Source organism: Elephas maximus, chromosome 3 (assembly GCF_024166365.1).
Source record: "Elephas maximus indicus isolate mEleMax1 chromosome 3, mEleMax1 primary haplotype, whole genome shotgun sequence".
NCBI lineage: Eukaryota > Metazoa > Chordata > Mammalia > Proboscidea > Elephantidae > Elephas > Elephas maximus.
The window spans coordinates 38251994-38278614 of record NC_064821.1 but is presented as its reverse complement, the minus strand read 5'-3'; the positions used below and the strand labels follow the sequence as shown (position 1 = coordinate 38278614).

Here is a 26621-nt window from a genome sequence, read left to right as displayed (position 1 = left end):
CAGAGGGCAGGGCCACCCTGACCTCTGATACTTCATAACCCAAGAACCAAACCAAACCTGTTGCCATGAAGTCAATTCCGACTCATAGCAACCCTATAGGACAGGGAAGAACTTCCCCAAAGGGTTTCCAAGGAGTGGCTGGTGGATTCAAACTGCCAGTCTTTTGGTTAGCAGCCATAGCTCTTAACCACCATGCCACCAGGGCTCCCGATACTTCATGGGAGGTGTTTATTTATTTATTTTTATTAACCAACCTCCATACCAGGGCTTGGAACCGAACCAGCTCATTCAGGTTCTAACCCCCCTCCCCACCCCGGGATTCTTACTACAACTTTCTGGGAGCTTGTCAGAAATGCAAATTCTCACCAGGGAACTTGTTAGAAATGCAAATTCTCAGCAGGCGTCCCAGCCAAGAACAAACTCTTTCAAAGCCCTGCTCCTTTATTCAGATTTCCTTAGTTTTTTTTTTTTTTTTAGTTTTTACCTCTCATGTCCTTTTGTTATTAAATAAAATTCACATAACATAATGTCACCATTTTTAAAGTGAACCATTCAGTGGCATTAATTACATTCATAAGAAACCCTGGTGGTGGTTAAGCACTGAGTTGGTAACAACAATTACATTTGTGGGTGATGCAAACAGTTGGTGCTCAACTACTAACCTAAAGGTTGGCAGATGGAACCCATCCAGCGGTGCTGTGGAAAGGCCTGGTGGTATGTTTCCATAAAGATAATACCCAAGAAAGCCCTCTGGAGCTCAGTTCTACTTTGACACACACGAGGTCGCTATGAGTTGGAATCAACTCCATGGCAACAGGTTTGGTTTGGGTTTAGTTACATTCACAATGTTGCACAACCACCACCTCCATCTAGTTCCAGAACATTCTCATCACCCCAAAAGGAGACCCTGGACCCATTAGCAGTCATTCCCCATTCCCTCCTCCCCCAAGCTCCTGGCAACCACTAACCCATTTTCTGTCTCTCTGTATTTGTCTGTTCTGAACGTTTCCTATAAATGGAATCACACACTTTGTGACCTTTTGTGTCAGACCTCTTTCCTTCAGCACAATGTTGATAAGGTCCATCCGCTTCTCAGCATGTATCAGAACCCACTTCTCTTTACGACTGAGTAATATTCCATTGTGTGCACAGACCACATTTTGCTTATCGGTTCATCTGTTACCTATTTCTGACTCATAGCGACCGTATGAGTCAGAATCAATTCGATGGCAACAGGTTTGGTTGGATAGTTGGGTTGTTTCCAAGGTAGCGTTTATTGGGCATTTATTCTTCATCAGGTGCTGTTCTAAGTACTTATCCCACCCCTATTCCACCCCAGCCCACCCCTGCCCAAGAAGGTTATGATCGATATGCCCATTTCACAGTTGGGGAAGTAGAGGCACAGAGAGGCTAACTCTCAAATCACAGTCTTTTATGCCTTTATAGCCTGGAAATGGGAAAAGAGACGCATAATGAGAAAACTAAGAATTAAATGAGATAAATGCCATGGGAAGACCTGAGGAAAGACTATTGCAGATAGGGAGTACTGCACAGCACATGCAAAGGCCCTGAGGTGGGAACCAGCCCTGGTATGCTGGAGGGGCAATAAGGAAGCTGGAGAGAGGAGAGAGGGGGAGGTGGGCAGAGGCCTAGCAGGGCCTGGGGGTAGGGAGTGGGGAAAGGTCTGGGATTTACCCTGAGGTAAAGAGAGGGAGGGAGAGATGAGACCTCAGCCTCACAGGGCAGACACAGGCCCAGCAGGACGTGAGGCTCCACGGACATCTTGTGTCTCTAGCCTAAGTGGCCACCGAGGCCTTGGCCTTACCCACATCCCTCATACCACTGAACCCTTCCTTTCTGACACCCCAACTTCCCTGGCAGGGGCAATTGCCCTTCACTGATACCAGTGCCAGTGCACAGTAAAAAACCCATTGCCATTAAGTCACTTCTGACTCATGGCAACCCCACGTGTCTCAGCGTAGAACTAGGCTGTAAATGTTTACAAAAACAGATTGCCACATCTTTCTTCCACAGTGCCCCTGGGTGGGTTCAATCAGCCAAACTTTAGGTTAATAAAGAAAAAAAAAAACTTGTTGCCATTGAGTCGATTCCAACTGATAGCAACCCTGTAGGACACAGTAGTACCGCCCTATAGGGTTTCTAAGGAGCAGCTACGGGATTCGAACTGCTGACCTTATGGTTAGTAGCCAAATGCTTAACCACAAACCTTTTGTGTAACCCAGTGACACAGTAGGCACTCCATAAATGTGGAATGAATCAGTACATGTTGGATGGAGGACGGAGGGAGGAAGGGGTGGATGAATGGATGGACATATAGATGGATGGGTGGACATACAGATGGATGGGTGGACATATAGATGGATGGACGGATGGAAAAGTAAATGGATGAATAGATAAGCACGTAGATGGAGAGATGGGTGTGAAAGTGGGTGAAGTGATGGGTGGGTGGATGGATGAATGGAAGGATAATGGGTGGGTGGATGGACAGATGGATGGCAAGAGAGTGGGAGGCCGACATAGCACCCAGGTCAGTGGGATGAGAAGCAGTATCCCCCCGCTTTTAGGATCCAAGGGGGCAGAGTTTGACCAGCTACCCCTGGGTCTTGCCCACCCCTCTTCAGCCTCAACAGACACCCCCAGGGAGGAGGCTGGGGATCATACGGCCATCTCACCCCACCACACCCGGAGAGCACAGAGGCGGCGGGGTACCAGATGCCTCTACCTGCGGCTGCTGCTGAGTCAGTGTCACCATGGCAATGCAGGCGCTGGTGGATGCTCCTCCGGGCACATCCCTGTCACCGCAGCCACTGCAGGGCCGCCTCCTGGTAGAGGGGTGGGCGCAGGGGAGGATAATGGATATTTTTACCCAGGTTGCGGAGAGCGCTCACTGGACCACAATGCCTGCCTTTCCTCCACTGGCATCAGCCCCTCCATACCCCAAGCCACTCCTCCCTGCAGAGCCTGCCTGGTGGTAGCAGTGCCGAGCCCATCACACAACCTGTGTGCCCTAGGGCCAGGACTGAACTCTGGGCCTCAGTTTGCTCATCTGTAAAGTGGGCTTGGGGGGCACTGAATTGCTGCTCCTGGACAAGCTCAGAGAGTGGTTGTTTGCCGTCGAGTCGATTCCGACTCCTGGCAACCCCATGTGGAAGAGAAACACTGTGCTTAATAGGGTTTTCAAGGCTGCGACCTTTCAGAAGCAGACCACCAGGCCTTACTCTGAGGCACCTCTGCGTCGGTTCAAACCACCAACCTTTGGGCTAATACTTGAGCGCTTAACCGGTTGCTCTACCCACAGATGCTCAGACAACATAGATATTGACCCATCCTGCTTCAGCCTCAGGGCAGACTAGATATTACTGGAAGGTTCCGTCACTTTCCACACACAGTATTTCTAGACCTTCAAAAAGCCTGATAGGTGGATGTGGTCACCGCCTTGCCGTACTGAGGGGCTGAGGGAGGAACCTAGGAGGGCCTGGGGAGGGGGCCACATGGGAAGAGCACTCCGGGTGAAAGCTGGCTGACAGGAGACAGAGCAGCAGGGAGCCAGGAGGGTATGGGGAGGTTGGGGTGGCACTCACAAAGGACAGAGAGTGGGTCCCTGTAATACTCAGTAGTCCCTGTGCTCCCAGAGCCTCCCCTGGAAAATGGGCATGGATGGAGAAACTGAGGCAGGGATCGCTGCCAAGGCTGGCAAGGACTTGAGCCACCCCCCACCACTATTGCTGAGGACCTGGGTACCCCTACAACCTCCCCACCCCCCATCTTCCACACTTCACCCTACTCCATTCACTCCAGCCTCCTCCTGAGCCAAAGTCCCACCTCCCAGCTTTTGCACACACTGTTCCTGCTTCCGGAAACACCCATCCCTCTGTGCCTACAAGTGTCTCAGTGCCTCCACCCTCACCCTGTCCCCAGGCTCCCCTCTCCCTCCTGTGCCTTCTTCATAGCTCTTATTGCCCTTGGGTCAGCCTCAGCACCTTGCCCAGCACCTGGCCCACACCCTGTACCCCCTGGGCCCCTCTCCCAGTCTCAGTTTACCCAGCTCCATATGGCAGTGTGCAGAGAAGGGGCCAGCTAGGCAGCGAGTGACATGCAGTATTTGGGTCTCCTGACCCAACCCAGAGCTGCAGGGAAAGGGTGGCACTTGGGGTGACTGACTGCTCCCCAGGCAGGGAGTCCCTGTGCTCAGGCCACAGGCCCCACTGGAGGTCAGCAGCCAGTGGGAGGGCCAGGCCAGGCTGGGCAGGTGGCCAGGGCCTGGGCCTAGGGAGGCCTGGGCAGCTCCTGCTGTGTCCCCCAGGGAGCCCACCCATGCCTCCAGGCCAGCCCAGAGCCCCTCAGCTGCCCACATGACCCGTCACTGCCGATGGCTCCTAGTGCTGTAAGCCCTGCACTGGGACCAGTGGACATGAACCCCAGGCAGCCGCACACCCCACAGGCAGCAGGAAATGTTCCTGGGCTGCCGCATCCCCAGAAGCCCTGTATGCCCTAGGAGCTGGTCACTTTATCTTCAATGCACTCCAAGTATTTATAGGGTCACCTTCTATTTATGCAACAAGACTGGTTCCCATTCCCACCGAGAACATGTGAAGAACATGAATTTGATTAAAAACAGCCATGTCCCCCCCATGTCTCTGCCTCCCCCATCTCTCCGTTTTTCTGTCTCTCCCTATCTCTCCATGCATCTCTTCCTCTCCCTATCTCTTCGTTCCTGTCTGTCCGTCTCCCCTTCTCTCCCTTTGTTTCCATTTCTGTCTCTCCCTTCTCTCACTGTGTCTCTCTCTCTCCATGTGTCTCTGCCTCTCCTTGTCTCTGTCACTCTCTCCCTATCCCTGTTTCTCCAGGTGTCTCTCTGTTCCTGTCACTGTCTCTCCCTGTGTCTGTCTGTCCCCATCTTCGTGGGGTCGTTTCCTCTTCTCCAGCTAGGCTGGCTTCTCTCCCGGTTCCGTTCCCTCTCGGTTTCCTCCTGTTCCGACTCTGTTATCTCTCTCTCCATCTCTCAGTCTCTCTGATGGTCTCTGCCTCTCTCTCCAGTTCGTTATCTCGCATCACTCTTACGCTGTCCCCTGGGCTATTTCCATCTACTGTTGCTCCTATCGGAGCCCCTGGGCACACTGGCCTCGCCCGGGGCCTTGGGTCAGCCCTTGGCCTCTCTCTACCCTGTCATCAAATGAGCTGGTCCCGGGCCCGAAGCCGGACGGGGTTGGGTGGCGGTAGTCTAGAGGCAGACCAGCCTCTCCACGCCACAGCTCAGGACAGCTCCCCAGGCCCGGCGGCGAAGGGGTTAACCGTGAGCTGCCCCCCTCCCCCAGCCCTGCATTTAATTAGCGGCCCCGCGGGGCGGCAGTGCTGGGCGGGTGGGAGAGCTGAAGGAGAGGAGGACGGGGGAGGGAAGGAGGGGCGGGGGAGGGGGAGAGGTGGAGGAAGAGGGGGAGACGGGAAGGAGGGATATAGGCGGGAGGGGAAGAAGGTAGGAAGGAGACAGGGAAGCGGGGGTGGGGGGGGATAGGGAGCCAGACCCGGATTCGAATCCCACCTCGCTTGTGCCCCCCCAAACCCCCCCCTTCTTCCCGCCTCGGTCTCCTCCTGCTGTCTGGGTGAGACTCATACCCCCCGCCCGGCCCAGGCCGCGCCCAGCGTCCGCAGGTCGGAGGCACTCTGCAAACACCAGCTCTCTACCCATTGTCTGGTTAGGCAAACTGAGGCCTACTCTGACGCGGGGACTAGCCGGACACAGCGGGAAGCTCGGGGCCACCTGGGGTTTACTCAGGCGATTTTGCAGGTATCTAACGGTGCGCTCCTCCCCTCCCGCGGTGTGCGGAATCCCGGCCAGCTGGGACTGGGGGCGGGGACTGCCCAGGTTCAAGTCCTGCCAGGCCATGGCCTGCTCTGTGGCTCAGTCTCCCCTTCTCACAGATGGAACGTAGGGCACCCGGGAAACACTTACAGGGTGGAGGGCGGACCCCCACCCAGGGCCTCCAGCAGGGCGTGGGGCACAGCCCCCATGGCCGCAACGTCCGCGTCTACGCAGTGCCCCCTCGCCCTGACGTCGGTCCCTGACGCCACCGCCTTCTTCACAGCCGCGCGGGTTTAACTCCTCTGTCGCCGCCAAACGCGCGCGTGAGGGCAGTACTGGGATCCGAACTAGGACCACCGAGGACAGGGCCAGGCTGAGGGACCGCGGTCACTCAGGCCCTGGGAGGACCCCGCCGCCACCGGAGGCTCCGGCGACGCCTCCGAGCCTTGTCCCGCGCCGGTCCCTCCGCCTGGAAAGCCGTGCCCGCCCAGTCCCGTCCCGTGTTTACTGCACCATCCATCCCTCCCTCCGGCCCTGCTCTGACCCCTCCTGGCTGGGCGGGACCGCGGCGGGCTAGGTCTCCCCGCGACGGAAGGGCGAGAGGGACTTGGTTCTCGGGACTGGGACGGGGTCTTCTCCAACTAGGCAACTCAGGGTTTCTTCCTACTTTTCAGATTAGGACAGTCAAAGCCCAGAGAATTTAGGGCCCTCCCGGAGGTTGCTCAGTTCTAGAGACCCCGGCCCCATCCTTGTGGGGCGCCACCCGTTTCCCCCCTCCCCCGTCTCCCGGCGAGGGAGGAGACCCCGCAGGCCCCGCCCTGCCCCAGGGGAAGTGAGAGTGGGGGCCCTCCCCCGCATCCTCACCACTTCCTCTGGGTGGAAATGCAGGCGAGAGGCCTAGAGTAGGGGTCTCCCCGCCCCCACGTCCGAGGTGCTGGCGTTTCTGTGTAGCACGTGCAGGGGAGGGAGAAGCAAATCTGTTCCTTCCCTGGGGGTTGCCCAAGATTCCTCGTCCTAGACCTCCTTCCTAATCAACCGGGACTCAGCCTGCTCCTCCCCACCAGCCCCCTGGACCAGGGCAGCCTCCCCGCCCCCAGGGACCTGAATCCTTTCCTCTTGGGCGGACTCTGCCCCATACCACAAGCACACTGGGCCCAGGGTCCATCCAGCCCCAGCTCTCCATCTTGCCCCAGGCGGGACCCCAGAGCCCCAGTCCCTCTGTCCGCCTCCAGAAAGACAGTCCGCAGTGGGCGGGGTCAGCAGACCGGATTCGATTCTTCTCTCCTAGAATTGGTGCCATGCTTTGCTCCAAGCCTCAGTTTGTCTCTCTGAAAAACGGGCTCAGACGTTCCTCATTGCTGTGCTGCGGTGGGAAGTGTCTGGTTGTGGGTTTCTCATTCCTGGCAGCATGGATGCATCTACTCATTCGTTTCACGCATTCATTTATTTATTCACTCATTCCTTGATTCCTCTCCCCCATCCACGGGCAGCCTGGGAAAGACGTCAGGGCTCAGTCCCGTGGGTGGGGACAGGCCTGAGGCCTCCGGGTGAAGGAGGGAGCTTCCGCCTCGATGAACCAACCTGAGCCTCTCCAGAGAGGCCCCAGGGATCTGCCACAACTCTGGCCTCAGTCTGTCGCCCAGAAATGGGTCAGTACCTTCAGGCTATGAGAGAATGTGGGCTAATGCGCGTCAAGCCTGCACATAGTACTCTGTGATTCAGTGCCAGTAAGTCAACATTTGTGGAGCACCTACTGTGTGGAGGATCCCGCTGGGACCGGGACTATGAGGGGGCCCCAGAAGGTCTTGGCTTGGGGCCGGTCTGCCTTTGACACCTCTGGGCCATCCATTCCAGGCCCAGCAGTACATGTCCCTGAGGATGGCATACCTGGGCTTTGCTTGCATTTGCTAGTTTTTTTGTTTCTATTTATGGCCAGAGAAACTGGTTTTCCATTCTTGGTGGTAACACGGAGGTTCCCTTTTGAAAAATATTTATTGAAGTAAAAGCAGAAAAATGGGGTTGACCTAAAGGAAAATAGTGACATTTATTTAATGTGTTCCACTGTTGTTTCCTGTCCCCCATGAGAACATCAGCTCCAAAGTCTAGGGGGTGGTGGACTCCTCTCCCCTAGCACACAGAGTGGTATCCACAGAGGGTTGTTGAATGAATACATAATGGTGCACGAGGGTGGCAAAAACAAAAATCAAAAATATTCCGAAGTTGGTCTAATGAAATGGAATTTACCGCCTTGTTGACCCCTCAAACTTTGGTGTTTCCCGGCACTGGGTATACAGCAGGTGCACATTAAATGTATGCTGGATGAATGCAGGGGTCTTGCCTGCCCTTAGAGGGGGTATGTGGAGTTCTAGTTTTCCCCTTGTGCTGGAGACCCTCAGGGTTGACGCTGAATGGTCGGTTAGTCAATCGACAAACGCTAAGCTGAGCGTCCTTCTGGACCTGCGGTAGACTGAGAACAGCACTGCCCTCCGGGACAGTCGACGGGGACACCGATCCTAGAGCAGGCTCTCCCCAGTGTGCGTGATGGGGGTGGGGGAGATAGCGCCTCAGTTTTCCCATTCGTACAACGTTCTGTGAGGCTGGGACTAACCGGGGCAGAGCCCAGAGGGCAGAACCTGGGTCCCCTCCGTGCCCAGAGGCCACGGCCGTGCGGCTGGACAAACACCTGCAGTCCAACCGGGACGTGACTGCGGTTCCTGCTCCCTGAGAGGGCGGAAGTGGGGCGGGAGGGGAGGTGCCGCAGCCTTCTTGGGTAACCTGATCCTTAGGAATGCGCCGACGCCAGACGTGCCCCCCTCCAGCCCGAGGCTGGCGCCCCTCCCCCCGGCCGCCCCACGGGGACCCGCCACTGGGGGACAGTCCCCAGCACGGCCCACTCCAACCCGGGGCAGCGTCCCTGGCAAGCCGCCCCCTTCCACCCCACGCAGCAAGCGGGTCTTGAGCGCCGGGGGACCGTCCCTGGAAAGGTCCCCACCCACCTAGCCAGCTGGTCCTGCTACCGGGAACCATCCCCAGAAAGCCCTGTCCCCACTGGAGACACTGTACCCTGCAAGTCCTCCCTCCACATCCTGTGGTCCTGAGAGCCTGAGGACCGTCCCCAGCAAGCCCCGCCCCCACCCTGGATACAGTCCCCAACAAGTCCCACCCTCCGAGAAGCCCCCTCCGTCCCACCCCCTCCTTCCCCTCTGGTTACTGCTTAGCTTTTTTTCTTTCTCTTTGGGACTTTCCGTTTTATCATATCGATTTTAGGTTTCTGGGTCTTCAAATCAAAACCAAAAACTAAACTGAGCTGCGGGTTGCTTTAAACAAGAAAGTAAATCGCCTTGCGCTGGGGGCGGGGAGAGGACAGAGCCACGAAGATTGGAACCCCGGCAGTAAGGACGGGGGAGGGGTGCTAAGGGGGGAGTAGGAGGGGGAGCGGGTTCCCATCCTGCCTCTGCTGTGTGACCCCAACCCCCAGCCGGTGGCATACCCTCTCCGGTCACTGCTCTGCAACTTCGATAAACTGCAACTTTGATAAACGGGAAAATGCAGAAAATGCGGAGTCCCAGGCAGGGCCCCACCCCCGCCTGTGGACACATTCTACCTTGACCTCCGCAGGGGTCTAACCATCCTGTCTCCCCAGGCTTGCCACAACCAGCCACACCTGCCTCCCGGCCCAGCATCAATGTGTTCATCTGCTTCTTGCCTCAGGGCCTTTCCATGTGCTGTTTTGGCTGCCTGGAACACCTGGCCCTGGGATTAGGCCGACATTGCTCTAGCTCCTCCTTAAGTGTCACCTTCTGGGAGGCCCCTCCTAGATTGTTGTGCCATTGAGTCAGCTCCAATTTATGGCAACCCCGTGCATAACAGAACCAAATGCTGCCTGGTCCTACACCATCTTCACAATCATTGGTATGCTCAAGTCCATTGTTACAGCTACTGTGTATTTTGAGTGTCTTCCAACCTTTTTTTTTTTTTTCCAACCTAGGTCGCTTGTCTTCCAGTACTATACTGACCAATATTGTTGTGATCCATAGGGTTTTCACTGGCTAACATTCAGCAGTAGATCACCAGGATTTTCTTCCCAGGCTTAGTCTGCAAGCCCCATGAAACCTGTCCACCGTGGGTGACCCTACTGGTGTTTTAAATACCGGTGGCCTAGCTTCCAGCAAAGGAGCCCTGGTGGCCAAACGGTTAAGTGCTTGGCAGTTCAGACTCACCCAGCAGCTAGCTCTGTGGGATAAAGACCTGGGGATCTGCCCCATAAAGACTGTTGTTGTGGTTGCTAGATGCCGTCCAGTCAGTTTCGACTCGTAGTGACCCTATCTATGTACCACAGAAGGAAGCACCACCTGGTCCTACCCCATCCTCACAATCGTTGCTATGCTTAAGCCCATTGTTGCTGCCACTGTGTCAATCCATCTCCTTGAGGGTCTTCCTCTTTTTCAATGATACTCTACCAAGCATAATGTTCTTCTCCAGGGACTGATTCCTTCTGATAACATGTCCAAATTATACGAGACATAGTCTGGCCATCCTTGTTTCTAAGAAACATTCTGTTCATACTTCTTCCAAGACAGATGTTTGTTCTACTGGCAGTCCATGGTACATTGTCTTCTTCTCCAACACAACTGAAAGGTGTCAATTCTTCTTCAGCCTTCCTTATTCCTCATCTAGCTTTCCCATGAAAACACCATAGCATGGGTAAAGCACACCTTAGTCTTCAAGGTGATGTCTTTGCTTTTAAACACTTTAAAGAGATCTTTTGCAGATTTGGAAACTCTGGTGGCGTAGTGGTTAAGTGCTACAGCTGCTAACCAAAGGGGTCAGCAGTTCAAATCTGCCAGGCGCTCCTTGGAAACTCTAGTGGGCAGTTCTACTCTGTCCTGTAGGGTCACTATGAGTCGCAATCGACTCGACTGCACTGGGTTTGGTTTTTTGGTTTTGGTTTGCAGATTTGCCTAAAGCAATGTGTTGTTTGATTTCTTGACTTGCTGCTTCCATGGGTGTTGATTGTGGATCCGGATAAAATGAAATCCTTAACAACTTCAGGCTTTTCTCCGTTTATAATGATGTTGTTCATTGGTCCAGGATTTTGTTTTCTTTATGTTGAAGTGTAATCTACATTGAAGGCTGTGGTCTTTGATCTTCATCAGTAAGTGCTTCAAGTCCTCTTTCAACAAGCAAGGTTGTGTCGTCTGCATAACACAGGTTGTTGAGTCTTCCTCCAATCCTGCTGCCCCATTCTTCTTCATACAGTCCAGCTTCTTGGATTACTTGCTCAGCATATAGATTGAATAGGTATGGTGAAAGGATGCAACCCTGATGCACACTTTTCCTGACTTTATCGCCTTGTTCTGTTCGAACAACTGCCTCTTGATCTATGTACAGGTTCCTCATGAGCACAATTAAGTCTTCTGGAATTCACATTCTTTCCAATGTTATCCATAATTTGTTATGATCCACACAGTCTAATGCCTTTGTATAGTCAATAAAACACAGGTAAACATCTTTCTGGTATTCTCTGCTTTCAACCAGGATCCATCTGACATCAGCCATCATATCCCTGGTTCCATGTCCTCTTCTGAAACTGGCTTGAATTTCTGGTAGTTTCCTGTTGATATACTGCAGCAACCACTTTTGAATGATCTTCAGCAAAATTCTGCTTGCACGTGGTAAGTGTTGTTCGATAATTTCCGTGTTTGGGTGTATGACCTTTCTTGGGAATAGGCATAAATATGGATCTCTTCCAGTCAGTTGGCCAGGTAGCTGTCTTCCATATTTCTTGGCAATAGACGAGTGACCACTTCCAGTGCTGCATCCATTTGTTGAAACATCTCAATTGGTATTCCATCAGTTCCCGCCTGGAGCCTTGTTTTTCTCCAGTGCCTTCAGTGCAGCTTGGGCTTCTTTCTTCAGTGCCATCGGTTCCTGATCATATGCTACCTTCTGAAATAGCTGAACGTTGACCAATTCTTTTTGGTATACTGACTCTGTGTATTCCTTCCATCTTTTTTTAATGCTTCCTGCATTGTTTAATATTTTCCCCATAGAATCCTTGACTATTGCAACTCAAGGCTTGAATTTTTTTTTTTTTTCAGTTCATTCGGCTTGAGAAACGCCGACTGTGTTCTTTCCTTTTGATTTTCTATCCCCAGGTCTTTCCACATGTCATCATACTTTGTCTTCTTGAGCTGCCCTTTGAAATCTTCTGTTCAGCTCTTTTACTTCATCATTTCTTCCTTTTGCTTTAGCTACTCGATGTTCAAGAGCAAGTTTGAGTCTCTTCTGACATCCATTTTGGTCTTTTCTTGTCTTTTTAACGACCTCTTGCTTTCTTCATGCATGATGTCCTTGATGTCATTCCACAACTTGTCCGGTCTTCAATCATTAGTGTTCAACAAGTCAAATCTTGAGATGGTCTCTAAATTCAGGTGAGATATACTCAAGATTGTATTTTGACTGTCATCGACTTGTTCTAATTTTCTCCAGTTTCAGTTTGAACTTGCATGTGAGCAACCGATGGTCTGTTCCACAGTCAGCCCCCAGCCTTGTTCTGACTCATGATATTGAGCTTTTCCATTGTCTCTTTCCACAGATGTAGTCGATTTGATTTTGTGTATTCCATCTGGTGAGGTCTGCGTGTATAGTTACCGTTCATGTTGGTGAAAAAAGGTATTTGCAATGAAGACGTCATTGGTCTTGCAAAATTCTATCATGTGATCTCCGGCATCATTTCTATCACCAAGGCCATATTTTCCAACTACAGATCCTAGATTACAGCCTAGAAAACTCTACAGGGCAGTTCTACTCTGTCACATGGGGTAACTACGAATTGAAATCAATTCCACAGCACCTACCAACAACAGCTTCCAGTGTCACGGCAACATGCAAGCCACTGCAGTACTAGAGGAAACCTTGGTGGCATAGTGGTTAAGTGCTATGGCTGCTAACCAAACGGTTGGCAGTTCGAATCTGCCAGGCACTCCTTGGAAGCTCTGCAGGGCAGTTCTACTGTCCTGTAAGGTCGCTATGAGTCAGAATCGACTCGACGGCACTGGGTTTGGTTTTTTTGGTTTCTACAGTACTAGAAACTGACAGACCGATGGTGGCCTCCCAGATTACTGACTCTAAAAATTTCCCCCCTTTCCCTTTATAGGGGGCACATCACTTATGCACCTCGACGCCAGGTTTGTCTTGCCCCCCCTCAGACTGGGTCCTGAGGATGGGGGTGTCCACGGATGTCCCAGCTCTCAACTCACAGTAGGGGCTCAATCAGAGTATGATGAGCGAATGAATGAGAGTTACCTTGAGTTCACTGTATGGAATTTCGGTTTCCCCCGGCTTGCCCTGGGAGCCCTTAGCCCCAACTTGGGGAGCTACTGTCTGGAAGGACAGAACTGGATACAGCTGCTCCAGGCTCCCTGGGGTCAGTGATGGGCCAGATGTCGGGGTGGGGCTGGTGGCCCTGAGGGCTCCCTGGCTGGAAGAATTTTCCACTTGGAGAAGGAGGGGGTGGGGATAGACATCAGGGGCAGAGGGAACAGCAAGTGCAAAGACAAAAGGGGTGGCAGAGGCTGCCAAGGGGAGGTACCCAGACTATATGACCAGAATCGGTTCTCCCTGCCCAGGCCTAGGAGCCCTGGTGGCACAGTGGTTAAGAGCTCAGCTGCTAACCGAAAGGTCAGCAGTTCGAACCAACCAGCCGTTCCTTGGAAACCCTATGAGGCAGTTCTATTCTGTCCTATGGGGTCACTATGAGTAGGAAGCAACTTGACAGCAACTGGTTTTGTCCAGCACTGAGGATCCCCCACCCCAGTCTGGGGGAAACAGAGCCAAACAAAAACGGAGAGGCAGGACTGGCTAGAAAGGGAATTTAGAGGAGCCCTGAGGGATGTGGTCAGGGAAGGCTTCCTGGAGGAAGGGGGATTGGAGGTGGATTTTGAGGGATGAATTGGAGTTTTCCAGGAGGTGAAGGAAGGGTACTCCAGATGGAAGGAACTCCAAAGAACTACAGTTAAGCTTGGTCAAATAATGATAAAGTAAAACAAAGATCCAAAAAAACCCGTTGCAGTCCAGACAATTCTGGTTCATACTGACCCTACAGGACAAAGTAGAACTGCTCCATAGGGTTTCCTAGGAGAGGCTGGTGGATTCAAACTGCCAACCTTTTGGTTAGCAGGTGAGATCTGAACCAATGCGTTACCAGGGCTCCAAAACAATAGGAAACTTTTATTAAGCCCCTACAATTTCTTCAAATCCTCCCAACAATAATCACTGTACTCCTTTCAGGAGATGGAAAAGGAGGCCCAGAAAGGTGAACTGACTGGCTAAAGGTGACAGCCAGGGAGTGGCAGGGAACTGAAGGTGGTGGGCCTTCTATGAGGCCTCAGACCTCTACTTTGGCCTCCATGTGCCTCAGTTTTTGAGGCCTGCAGCCTGTCCATCATTCAGCTCAGGGTGGCTCTGCCCAGGGCTCCCAGGCCCACGCCCACCTGCCAAGGCCAAGGTCCAAGGTCAGGGCAGGGCCTGTGACAAGTTGGACTTGGCCTGGCTGCCTACTCACCCTCCCATCTCTGCCTCAGGGAGAACCACCGCTCATCATCTCCAATCTGATCCACAGCACTGTGGGTAAACTGAGGTCCAAAGAGGGTCCCAGCGTAGGGCTAGCTACAGGGAAGGGGCCGAATCTCTTGCAGAGTCCCTTTGCCTGGGCTAGGACTTGGCTCCAGGAAGAAAGGTTTGGTGGGCACAGAGACCCACAGACAGACACATGGACTCACACGGACATGGACACGGACACAGACACATACAGCACAAGGACCCATAGACGCCCCTCACATGGACACACATACGGACCCATATGGCACACAGACCCAACGCACAGACACATGGACACACACACACACACACACACACACACACACTCTACCCGAGCATACAGACAAGACACACAGCACAAAGAACCACAGACAGCCTTCACATGGACATACACATGGACTCACAGCACGCAGACCTCACACACAAACATGACACACTCAGACACACAGACCCAGACACATGAACACACAGGCACACACCAGAGACCCACTACACAGGTAAACAAACCACATATGGACACACACAGGTAAACAAACCACATATGGACACACACAGGCACACAGAGCTACACTCACAGACATACACCCAGACATACAAGGACACACAAACAAGGCTCCTCCTGTCTGGAGACAAAACAAACCCACACCCCAGCCCTCCAGAAAAGCATCCGAGGCTGTCAGGCCTCCTTGCAATGGTGCCAGCCTCTCCCCTGCCAGATTTAGCCCCAGAGCCCAGGTAGGGGTGGGGCGGCATGGGCATGGAAGAGGAGAGGGTGCTCACACCCAGGGGTCAGTGAGACAAACTGAGGCCAGAGACCACCCACAGCAACCAGCCTAGCGAGGCAGTGTTCCAGCCCCACATATGTCCACTGAGCATTCACTGTGTGGCAGAAACCTGCAGGCCTGAGACCGATGAGCCAGGAGTAGATAAGGCCCAAGGTAGATAAGGTCCTTGTCTTACGGGGGCTCATGGTGCACCCCTTAATTTCCCATGGTTTTTGAGACTTTGACAGGAATAATGTCTGGGGCCTCCCTGAGGATGAGCACTCTGTCTCTCACTGGGAGCTGGCACAGCATGTGCAAAGACCCTGTAGCAGGGATGAGTTGGGAGGTTCAGCTGAGAAGCTCTGGATCTGAGAGAGTGAGAGGGAGGTCAGCCAGGGGTCAGAAGGAGGAGTGGGCTGTATCCTGAAGGCGGGGGGCGGGGGGGGGAGTACACTGGGAAAGCCTCTAAGATCCAGATGTCTGAAGGATCCCCTGGGAGCCTGGGGGAGGGGTGATGATCCCCTTCCCAGCCAGCCTTAATGGCGGCCCATTAAGCCTTAACAGCCATGGTAATAGTAACAAGCAGGTAATAATTACCAGCTGCTGATTCCTACCAGATTGCTGCCTCATTGGCCCAGCCGTAGGGCAGCGGGAGAACTGCAGGGGGCCCACAGAGGGGAACCCTCGTCCCGGGACCCACAGCAGTCTCTGGCTGAACCAAAGACAGACCATGAGTGGCTGAGGGCAGCAGCTGCCCAGGCACCTGGGCAGGAGGTTATACGGGATAGATCCAGTCGTGGCCTTGTTGACTCCCAGCGTGCTCTACGGCAGGTCACCCCCCCCCCACTGAGCCTCAGTTTCCCGTCTGTAAAGGCTGGAAGTCGGCCATCGCGCTCCAAACACCACCCAGTGAAAAAGATCAGAACCGAAGCGCCTCTAGCAACTTCTGCAGGACCCCCTCTCCCCTCCCCCATCTTTCTGGGGCAAATACACCCCAAGAACGGCAGGGGGCCCCCGTACCCGCAGAGAGCTTCCCGCACAGCCTCCACGCGCACAAAGCCAGGCCCAGACGCGCGCTACTAGAGGCATTGTCTGCGCAGTTTCGCTGAAGCGCCTGCGAGGTATTTATCCACCCGGGGCCCCATCCCCCTCCGGTCCCCGGGGGCTGGGCCCCGCCCCCACCCCCGCCCCCGCCCCCGCCCCCGCCCCCGCCCTTCGCCCCTGCCGGCCGGGCCCCACGCGCGGCCGGGGGCGGGGCCTCGCGGCAGGAGGGCCGGGCCGGACTCATCACGCCACCCCGGACGTGCCTTGGCGGGAGGCGGCACTGGGGGCCGCGGCCGTAAATAGCGCTCCCGGGGCTGGCTTCCCGGGCCGGGGGCGCGGCCCGCCCCCATGACGTCAACCCAGAAGGCTGCGCGTTGTTGTGCAGTTTACCGCTCGTCGCCGGGGCAACAGCGGTCGGGCTGGCGGTGTAGGCCAAACACCGCCCTTCCATGCAAATGAGCGACGTCACCCGTGCCCAATGGCGAGCGGGGTCGGTGAGCTCATCGCGCCAGCCCGAGGTGATAAGAAGGCTGCGCGGGCGGCACGGCGGCATTAGCCGCCGCCAGCAGAGCGCCGGGCTCAGCGGCCACGGCCGGGGCGGGCGGAGGCGCCTTGGGACGGGGGGGCGCGGGCCCCCCGGGCGGCCGCGGCCACTCCCCTCCCCCGGGGCCGGCGCGGGGGAGGCGGAGGATGGAAACACCCTTCTACAGCGATGAGGCGCTAAGCGGCCTGGGCGGCGGCGCCAGCGGCACCGGCGGCGGTGGCTTCGGGTCCGCGGGCCGCCTGTTCCCCGGGGGACCCCCGACGACGGCGGCAGCGGCCGGCAGCATGCTGAAGAAGGACGCGCTGACGCTGAGCCTGAGCGAGCAGGTGGCGGCGGCACTCAAGCCCGCGGCCGCGCCGCCCCCAGCCCCCCTACGCGCCGACGGCGCCCCGGGCGCGGCGCCCCCCGACGGCCTGTTAGCCTCGCCGGACTTGGGGCTGCTCAAGCTTGCCTCGCCCGAGCTCGAACGCCTCATCATCCAGTCCAACGGGCTGGTTACTACCACGCCGACCAGCACGCAGTTCCTCTACCCCAAGGTGGCGGCCAGCGAGGAACAGGAGTTCGCCGAAGGCTTCGTCAAGGCGCTGGAGGACCTACACAAGCAAAACCAGCTGGGCGCCGGCGCCGCGGCCGCCGCCGCCGGGGGCCCCTCGGGGGCGGCCGCGGCCTCGGCGCCTCCCGGCGAGCTGGCCCCAGCAGCACCGGCGCCTGAGGCGCCCGTCTACGCGAACCTGAGCAGCTACGCGGGCGGCGCGGGCGCGGCCGGGGGAGCCGCCACAGTGGCCTTCGCCGCCGAACCTGTGCCCTTCCCGCCGCCGCCACCGGGCGCGCTGGGGCCGCCGCCGCGCCTGGCAGCGCTCAAGGACGAGCCGCAGACGGTGCCCGAGGTACCGAGCTTCGGCGAGAGCCCGCCGCTGTCGCCCATCGACATGGACACGCAGGAGCGCATCAAGGCAGAACGCAAACGGCTGCGCAATCGCATCGCCGCCTCCAAGTGCCGCAAACGTAAGCTGGAGCGCATCTCGCGCCTCGAGGAAAAAGTGAAGACGCTTAAGAGCCAGAATACGGAGCTGGCGTCCACCGCCAGCCTGCTGCGCGAGCAGGTGGCGCAGCTCAAGCAGAAGGTCCTCAGCCACGTCAACAGCGGCTGCCAGCTGCTGTCCCAGCACCAGGTGCCCGCGTACTGAGCCCGCGAGCGGGGCGCATGCGCGGCCCCCAACCCCGAGGGACGGGCTCGGGGGGGGGGCGTGGGCGCCCCGGACTCGGGAAGGGTGCGGCCCCTAGGAGCCCCCGAGGGCGCACGGGACTTGGAGAGGGCGCGGTCCCTGGGACCTCCCGAGGGTGCGCAGGACTTGGAGAGGGCGCCCCGGAATCGACAAGCTGGACCCCCTGCTCCCGGGGGGCGAGCGCATGACCCTTCGCCCTCGCGCTGCCTCTGTACCCCGCGAGTGGCCGCCCCGTGTTGCACAAACCTGCGTGCCCCGGCCGCCTCTTTGTACACCACCGCGGACGGGGATTCCGCTGGGGCGCAGCCGCCACTCTGCGTTCCCTTTTCTTTTACTTTTTTTTTTTTTTTTGCCCTTGGAAGAGAGAAAAACAGAGTGTTCGATTCTGCCCTATTTATGTTTCTATTTGGGAACAAACGTTGGTTGTGTGCGTGTGTGTTTTCTTGTGTTGGTTTTATAAAGAAATGGGAAGAAGAAAAAAAAAAAACCTCCCCACTCCCTCTTCGCGCTTTCGCTCTCTCCTTCCGTCCTCCTGACACCTTCCCCCGTTTTTTGTTCTGTTTTTTTGTTTTGCTAGGAGTCCACATTCCTGTATGTAATCTTTGGTTCGCCCGGTTTTCTGTTTTCAGTAAAGTCTCGTTACGCCAGCTCGGCTTTCCGCCTCCTCCTTCTTCCCCCGCTGGGGCCTGACGGGTGGGGCCTGGCCCGCACCCCTGCCCTCCCTTCCCCCGGCCTTCCTTACCCTTCTACGGGTCCCTGCCTCCTCCCTGTTGGGGGCGGGGAGCGCACATCTGTCGCGCAGCGAGCGCCATCTAGGCGTGCCTCGACGCAGGCCGGTTGATGTCAGGCGTGGCGAGGGTAGGGGATGCCTTGGGGTCTTTGACCAGCGTTTGCAACTAGGGACCCCCTCAGGTGTCGTCCCCTTTGCCTTTTGTGGCGAGGGGATTTAGTGATGGAAAGGGGACAGCGCCAGCTTGAGGGAGAAAGGAAGAGGCAGGAAGTTCTCCAGCCTGTTTATCGCGGTGTCTGTAAAGTGGGCACAACAATCGGAAACTTGCCCCAGGAGTTTGTGAGGATTGAGGGAGCTTGTTTTTACAAAGAGGATCTCTGGTGGTGCAGTGGTGAAGCGCTCTCTGCTAACCAAAAGGTCTCCGTTGGAATCCACCACCCGCTCTGTGGGAGAAAGATGTGTCAGTTCTCTTGCATCAAGATTACAGCCTTGGGAATTCCACGGGGCAGTTCTACCCTGTGCTACAGGAGACTTGAATGCAGTGGATTACATTTACAAAGCAGCACTTTGCATACAGTAAGTGCTCAGTAAATGTTAGCTTTTCTTATTGTTTGGTGAGTGGGGAAACAGGTTCAGGAAGGGAAAGTGAGTTGTCCTGGACTGGAAGGGCTGTGGCACAGGTGGGATCCCACCCCACGTGGTTGGGCACCAACTAGGAGCTCAGGATCTTACAAGTGTCTCTGAAGCCCCTCACGATGTTTTGTTCCCCCAAGTTTGAAGAAACCAAGGTTCAGAAAGAAGCAACTGGCTTGAGGTCACACAGCATTTTTAAGGGATTGTGCAAGGCTTTTTGAGCCCTAGGCTTCTCAATTCCAGAGCCTGGATCACCAGGCTGTGTGCCTCCTCTGCCCGTTCCGGCCTCTGCTGGGGTGGGGGTGAAGGATCCCAAACCTTGGCCTTCTGACTCACCTGGGACCCAGAAGAATTTGAGCATATCGGCCCTGTCTAATAGAGAGGTTGTAGTATATGGCCAACAGCATGTGTTGAATGCCAACTGTGTGCCCAGCCTTAAGAAGGTGAGTGAGCTATGCCCATTTTACAGATGAGAAAACTTTGAGGTCCAAAGATGGGCTCTCTTCTGCCTGGTACTTCTGGCCATCCTGGCTGCCCAATTCTGGAGGCTTTGAGAGTTTTAACCTTGTGTGCACCAACATTGGGCACACTCATGTCAGGAGGCCAGTGAGGTGTGTCTTTACATAAGACCGAGAACCACTTTTTAGCAACAAAACTTTACGTGTCCAGAAACTGAGTCCTAGTTTAAGTGCCAGTTTGTCACCACAGGACATCAGCCAAGGTCTCTTCTGACTTCTACCTTCTATTTTGTAAAATGGATACATTTTCTGCAGAGGTGACATCTCCCAGGTCAGAAGATAGAGCTGTCAACAAGTGCTTGGGGATGAAACATAACAGTACTAGTAACAACCAGCAACCGTGCCCTGTGCGGCAGGCGATGCTGGTACCCCCGTTTATAGAGAGAGAGAGCCCAGAGAGCTTGCCAGACTTGCCTGACACCCTGCTAAGTTGCAGAGTAGGGACTGGAACCCAGGCCTGTGCCCCGGCCATCTCTCAACCACAAAGGGGGTGCTCTTCTCAGCATGATTTGTTGGCACTTACCAGGTACACCCCTTGATGGCAAGCCAGGGAGGTGCCTGGTCTGATGGGAAAGCCGGGCCTGCAGGAGCTGTGATGGGAGGGGCTTTCCTGAAACCGTAGATCTGACCCTCATTTGAAACCCTAGAAAAAGCCCTTGACTACACCAGGGCCTGGGCAGGCTGAGGTCTGTCTCCCTCCAGGCAGGACTCTTCCCCTAAACAAATTCTATTTCCTTCTCTCAGGGCCTTTGCACAGCTGCCACCCAGCTGAGCTCAACCTCCAAGCCTCAGCTGCACACAACCTCCTCCGAGGCCCCTCCCTGACTGCTTCGGGTTTATGTGGGGTGGTGCTTCTCGAGGTCCCACAGCGCTCTGTGCCTACCCACCTACATATTGTCCTGACCATTGGGGTTTGGGTCCGTCTCCCCAGGCATATGGACCAGGTCTGTCTGATCAGTGCTGAGATAGATTGAAGAACAAAATCCCCTACAACTCTCAGGTCCCTAGGTGGGAAATCCAGGAGGGGCAGGGCTTGCCCTAAGCCACACCGGTGGGGAGTGGGGAACTGGAGCCAGACAAGTGTTCAGAAGACGGAGAGTTTATGCAGATGGGGGCCCGGCGCCCCTCCTGGCTTCCTGCTCTAGGGCAAGGCGCCCTCCAGCGGCCCCCTGGGAGTCTTTTGGCCGGACCCTGCTGAGCTGAAGCCAAGGTGTGTGTCAGCCCTGGCCCAGCCAGCAGTGACTCATGCAGGGCCCCAGCCCATCCCTGGGAGGTGACCTGGGGCAGTGGCCTTGCTTCCCCTCCAGGGCTGGAGCTCAGGGTCTGTGCCCACTTGCTCTGGGGAGGCCCCATTCTCAGAGCTGTACATAGATACCTAACCCCACTTTTTAGGATGTAAATCAGAACTTGTTCCTCCCTTGTTCTAAGCCCTCCCCTGACTTCCCAGCACCCTCTCAATAAAACCCAAAGTCCTGAAATCCCCTCCTAGGCCAGAGGCACACTGCTCCCCGCCCTCCTGTCCCTCACCTCCAGCCACACCCTTCTTGTCTAGGCTGTGTAGTCATGCCCAGCTTGTTCCCACTTCAAGGCCTTTACATGGGCTGTGCCCTCCGCCTAGGGTGCCCTTTCCCCACCACCCCTTTGTGCTGGCTACTTCTTGCCCTTCAGGCCCCACCTCCAATGTCGTCTCCTCAGGGGGACCTCCCCAGAATCATCTCAGTGGTTTGTGTCCCCAGACCCAGGGCAGGTCATCAAATCTCTGAGGGGTGAAATACTAAGGGAGTTCCCCCACGCACGGAGGAGGAGGTTTTGGGGTTCCCTCTGCATGTTTTTGCATGCAGGACCCTAACTTTCTGCTCAGGATGTACAAGCCATAGGTAGCACCCCCGACAACACTCAGCCCTGCCCCCCCCACCCTGGTCCCACATTCTAGAACCCCCTCCCCCGAGGAACCAGCCTGTCAGGCGGGGATTGGCTGGAATGTGGGTGCGAGTCACAAAGCCACGGTGACACCAGGGCTCCGAGGCCGGCCATTCGGGCTGGTGGGTTCAGCATCGGGGGCAGGTGAGTGGGGTGTGTGGGGATCCAGGGCAGGGGTCCTGAAGGGGCTGTCATTCCCCCCTGGTCCCCAGAGTCCTCCTGAGCCCTCCTGGCCTCTGAACAGTGGGTTGGTCCCAACCATTAGAGCTGGACAGCTGGGGTCCCTCAAAGCCCAATGATGGGTTCATCCACCTGGTGGGAGTACGTGGTATCTCTTTGGGAGCCTGGGGACAGTGGTCTTAGCTCATGTGACAGGCGAGGAAACTGAGGCTCAGCGGGTTTACTCAAAATCACTGAGTCAGCCACTTGGCTTGAGTGTTCAGGAGACCTCTATGCCTCCAAAGGGTCTCACTGTGTGGTTGCTGAGGCCTCAGACCCCACGGGCAGAGATCCGATCAGGAAGCTTCACTTTCCAAGTCGTATAGTTTGAGCTCCATTCCTTCCTTCCTCCAAAAAATCTGTTGAACATCTATATGCGGGCTGTTCTGTTGCTGTTAGTTGCCGTTGAGCCAGTTCCTACTCATGGTGACCCCATGTGTGGAGAGTAGAATAGAACTGTGTTCCATAGGAGTTTCCAGTCTGTAACATTTCAGAAGCGAATCCCCAGGTCTTTCTTCCAAGGCACCTCTGAGTGAATTTGAAATGCCAACCTTTTGGCTAGTGGTTGAGCACTTAACTGTTTGCACCAATCAGGGACTCCTACACCGTTCTAGGCTCTGGACATTCAAAAGTCTCCCCCTTTGAGCAGCTCATCATCTGATAGGGGAGGCAAAGAAGAAACCGCATAAAGAAGGAGGACACATAGTGTGTTGGCTTCTCTGGGCGTCAGTTTCTTCATCTATGAGATGGGGACAAGGACAGTTCCCATCTCCAGGGTGGCTGGGGGTTGAGCAGTGTCGCAGCTCGGAGTCGGTCTGCTGTTAAGATTCAGTCTGCACTGATGTGTATTCTGGGTGGACCCAGCCTGCTGACGTCAGGGCTGGGGGTGAAAAACGGGCAGGGGCCTAACATTCAGACCTTCACATGGGGGAAGAGAGAATGTCCACTGTGAAAGGGGAGGCATATGGCATACTGTCTAGGATGGGGATCCTCTCAAGCTGAGACCCAAGTGCCCGGTGGGCTTCCGGGGTTGGTTGGGGGGAAGGCAGGGAGAATGAAGCTGGCAACCGAATTCGCATGTACAAACGTCCTGGGGTAGAACCAGTCACATCCAGTTGAGGCTAGAAAGGAAGTGGAGGTGGGGGGGTGGCTGGAGCAGGGTGGGGAGAAATGCAGTCCCACTACACTCCCCCATGATCACACCACAATCGCTATACTAACTGCTTTACGTCTTCCTCACCTGCCTGCCCACATGGCGTCCCCAGCCCCTGGCACACACACAGTAGGTGCTCAGTAAATGTTGGTTGAACGAATCCATGAGCGTACAGTCCTTGCAGTTCTGTAATCACGCCTGGCTCAAGCCCACCACAGGGCCTTTGCATGGGCTCTGCCTTCCACCTGGGGTGCCTTTTCCCCAGCTCTCCGTGGCCAGCTCCTCACCCTTCACATCTCAGCTCCAAAGTCCCTTCCTTGGGACGGCCTTCCCAGAATTATTTCATTAGTTTGTGTCCCCAGGCCCAGGGCAGATCCCAGTACACAGTAGGTGCTCAGCAAATGCTCAAGGGATGAAAGTCATTCCCAAAGTCCCTATAGTAACAGGTAGAGTGGGCTTCAAGTCAGGACCCAGGAGCGGCAGCTAACTCTGCTGTGTTGGGGTCTCCTACGGGCAGGGACAGATTACCCAATAAGCAAGGTACGAACGGGCTTAATAGTGCTTATTTACTAATCTGTGGTGCACAATTTTACCTGGTTTTCACCACATCAAAGTGAAACTGTGCACTACAGATTAGGAAGTAAGCACAATTAAGCCCGTGTGTACCATGCTTACCGTAAACGGGTGCATACTTTGCTTACTGGCTAATCTGCCCCTGCCTACGGGCAAACCTTTTCCTGCCTCAGGGTGTTGTGCACTGGGGGAGCCCATTCTTAGAATCCCAGCTCCATTTTCCAGGTGGGGAAATTGATTCCTGGACAGGTGTGAGCTTGGCCAAGGCCATGTAACCTATCAGGGCAGAGAAACAAAGGGGACTGTCTTAGTTTCTTGTGGCCACCATAACAAAGTACTAACAACTGGGTATCTTAAAAGAACAGAAATGTATTCTGTCTCTCAGTTCTGGACTCCAGAGGTCCAAAATCAAGGTGTTGGCAGGGGCACACTCCCTCCAGAGGGTCTCGGGAAGGATCTTTGCTCATCTCTTCCAGTTTTTGGTGGCTCCAAGTATTCCTGGGCTCGTGGCCACATTGCTCTGATCTCTGCCTCCATTGTCACATGGCTGTCTTCTCTCTGTCCCTCTCTCTGCATCTCATCTCTTCTCCTCTCCCTACTCTGGTATGTTGTTGTTTGCCGCCAGTGAGTCGGCCTCAACTCACAGCAACCCCACGCACAACGGAGCACAACACTGCCCGGTCCTGCGCCACCCTCATGATCAGTTGCAGATCGGACCGTTGTGATCCATAGGGTTTTCATGGGCTGGTTTTTGGAAGTAGATTGCCAGATTTTTCTTCCTAGTTTGTCTTAGCTAGAAGCTCCACTGAAATCTGTTCAGCATCATAGCAACACAGGAGCCTCCACCACTGACAGATGGGTGGTAGCTGCACATGAGGCGCATCGGGTAGGAATCAAACCTGGGTCTCCTGCATAAAAAAAAAAAAAAAAAAAAAAACCTATTGCCGTCAAGTTGGTTTCCACTCATACTAACCCTATTAAAAAAAAACAAAACTCTATAGGACAAGGCTATATAATCTTTGCAGAAGCAGACTGCCACATCTTTCTTCTGAGGAGCAGCTGGTGGATTTGAACCACAGACCTTCCGGTTAGCAGCCAAGTGCTTAGCCAGTATGCCACCAGGGCTCCTTAGGGTCTCCCACCTGGAGGGTGAGAATTCTACCCCTGAAGCACCACTGCCCCCATACTCTGACATGACCTCATGTTAACTGATAACATCTTCAAAGACTATTTCCAAACAAGGTCACATTCACAGGTACTGGTGATTAGGACTTCAACATAGCTTTAAAAATAATAATAATAATAATAATAATAATAATAATAATAATAATAATAATAATAATAATAATAATAATAGACTTTATTTTTAAGAGCAGTTTTAGGTTTATGGAGAAATTGTGCAGAAAATTCTCGTTTTCCCCCTTTCCCTTATTCACCTTTCCGCTATTAACATCTTGCATTCTTATGGTACATTTGTTACAACTGGTGAACCAATGTTGTTATAGTTGTCGTTCAGTCAATTCACACTCCTGGTGGCCGCATGTGTGCAGAGTAGAACTGCTCCGTAGGATTTTCAAGCCTGTGACCTTTCGGAAGCAGATCACCAGGCCTGTCTTCCGAGGTACCTCTGGGTGAGTTTGAACTGCCAACCTTTTGGCTGGTAGCCGAGTACTTAACTGTTTGCACCATCGAAGGACTCCTGCTAAACCAATGCTGATACATTATTACTAACTCAAGTCCATAGTTTATATGAGGGTTCATTCCTTGTGTTATCTAGTCCTGCGGATTTTGAGAAATGCATAAATGTCGCGTCGACATACCTTTCTTAGGGACACAATTCAATTCGTAACAGGGGCTTTTCTATTCATTGATTATGAAATGTTTTAAACAGAGAATACCACCACCAATCCCTGTACTCCCCCCGCCAGATTTAACTACGGCAATCTCGTTGCAACATTTGCTTCAGATCTTTAATGACAGTTACCCATACCGTGAATACTGACTCTGTGAATTCTGTGCCTCTAAACCCTGGTGGGAAACCCTGGCGGCGTAGTGGTTAAGAGCTCAGCTTCTAACCAAAAGATCAGCAGTTCGAATCCACCAGGCACTCCTTGGAAACCCTATGGGGCCGTCCTACTCTTTCCTATAGGGTCGCTATGAGTCGCAATCAACTCGACAGCAACAGGCTTGGTTTTGGTTCTTCTTCCCTGCTGAGTCCTTTGGTGATGCAAACAGTTTACATTCTCTGCTACTAGCCAAAAGATTGGCAGTTCGAGTACACCCAGATGCACCTCAGAAGAAAGGCCTGGTGATCTCCTTTTGAAAAATCAGCCACTGAAAACCATATGGAGCACAATTCTACCCTGACACACATGGGCTCGCCATGAGTCAGAGTTGATTCAAAGGCAACTGGTTTGCTCTTATTCCCTGCAGTGACCTCTAGAGTGGGAGATTCATGCTTTCATCCAACCTGGGCCACCCTAAGCTGTCTTCAAAGTGAGACTCTTGTTTTAACTTTTTTTTTTTTTAAATCAACAGTACCCTCCTCTTGCCCTCCCTCAAATAGCTTTTCTTCTTTTTTTAATATTTATTGAGGAATAAGTCCCATCCCCCACAACCACTAATTCACTTTTTGTCTCTATGGATTTCCCTGTTCCGGACGTTTCACGTAAATGGAGTCACACGGTATGTTGGCTTTTGTGTCTGATTTATTTCACTCAGCATAGGTTTCAAGGTTCATCCACGCTGTAGCACGTATCAGAGCTTCATTGCTTTTTATGGCTGAGTAGTGTTCCACTGAGGACCCTGTAGAGAGACCAAGAGGTAATCATTCAAACAGAACAAGGGGATACTATGTGGTTTAAAGACAGGAAAG

General features: G+C 54.3%; 2 protein-coding genes across 2 annotated transcripts; both read left to right on the top strand.

Moving 5' to 3' along the window:
- The first annotated feature begins 5194 nt into the window (after window positions 1-5194).
- LOC126071255 (uncharacterized) lies at window positions 5195-16302 on the top strand. The gene is made up of 3 exons (XM_049875490.1): window positions 5195-5314; window positions 5534-5806; window positions 16060-16302. The coding sequence occupies exons 1-3, from the start codon at window positions 5195-5197 to the stop codon at window positions 16267-16269; spliced, it is 603 nt and encodes a 200-aa protein (XP_049731447.1). The 3' UTR covers window positions 16270-16302.
- A 261-nt stretch (window positions 16303-16563) lies between these two features.
- Window positions 16564-18647, top strand: JUND (JunD proto-oncogene, AP-1 transcription factor subunit). Its single transcript, XM_049877436.1, has one exon. The coding sequence runs from the start codon at window positions 16921-16923 to the stop codon at window positions 17959-17961; it is 1041 nt and encodes a 346-aa protein (XP_049733393.1). The 5' UTR covers window positions 16564-16920; the 3' UTR covers window positions 17962-18647.
- The last annotated feature ends 7974 nt before the right edge of the window (window positions 18648-26621 follow it).

Coding starts and splice junctions, on each gene's coding strand:
- LOC126071255 (XM_049875490.1), top strand. CDS start 5,195: ATGAGCTGGTCCCGGGCCCGAAGCCGGACGGGGTTGGGTGGCGGTAGT. Junction 5,315..5,533: donor CGGCGGCGAAGGGGTTAACC/GTGAGCTGCCCC, acceptor GGGGGGGGATAG/GGAGCCAGACCCGGATTCGA. Junction 5,807..16,059: donor TTACTCAGGCGATTTTGCAG/GTATCTAACGGT, acceptor CCGTCTGTAAAG/GCTGGAAGTCGGCCATCGCG.
- JUND (XM_049877436.1), top strand. CDS start 16,921: ATGGAAACACCCTTCTACAGCGATGAGGCGCTAAGCGGCCTGGGCGGC.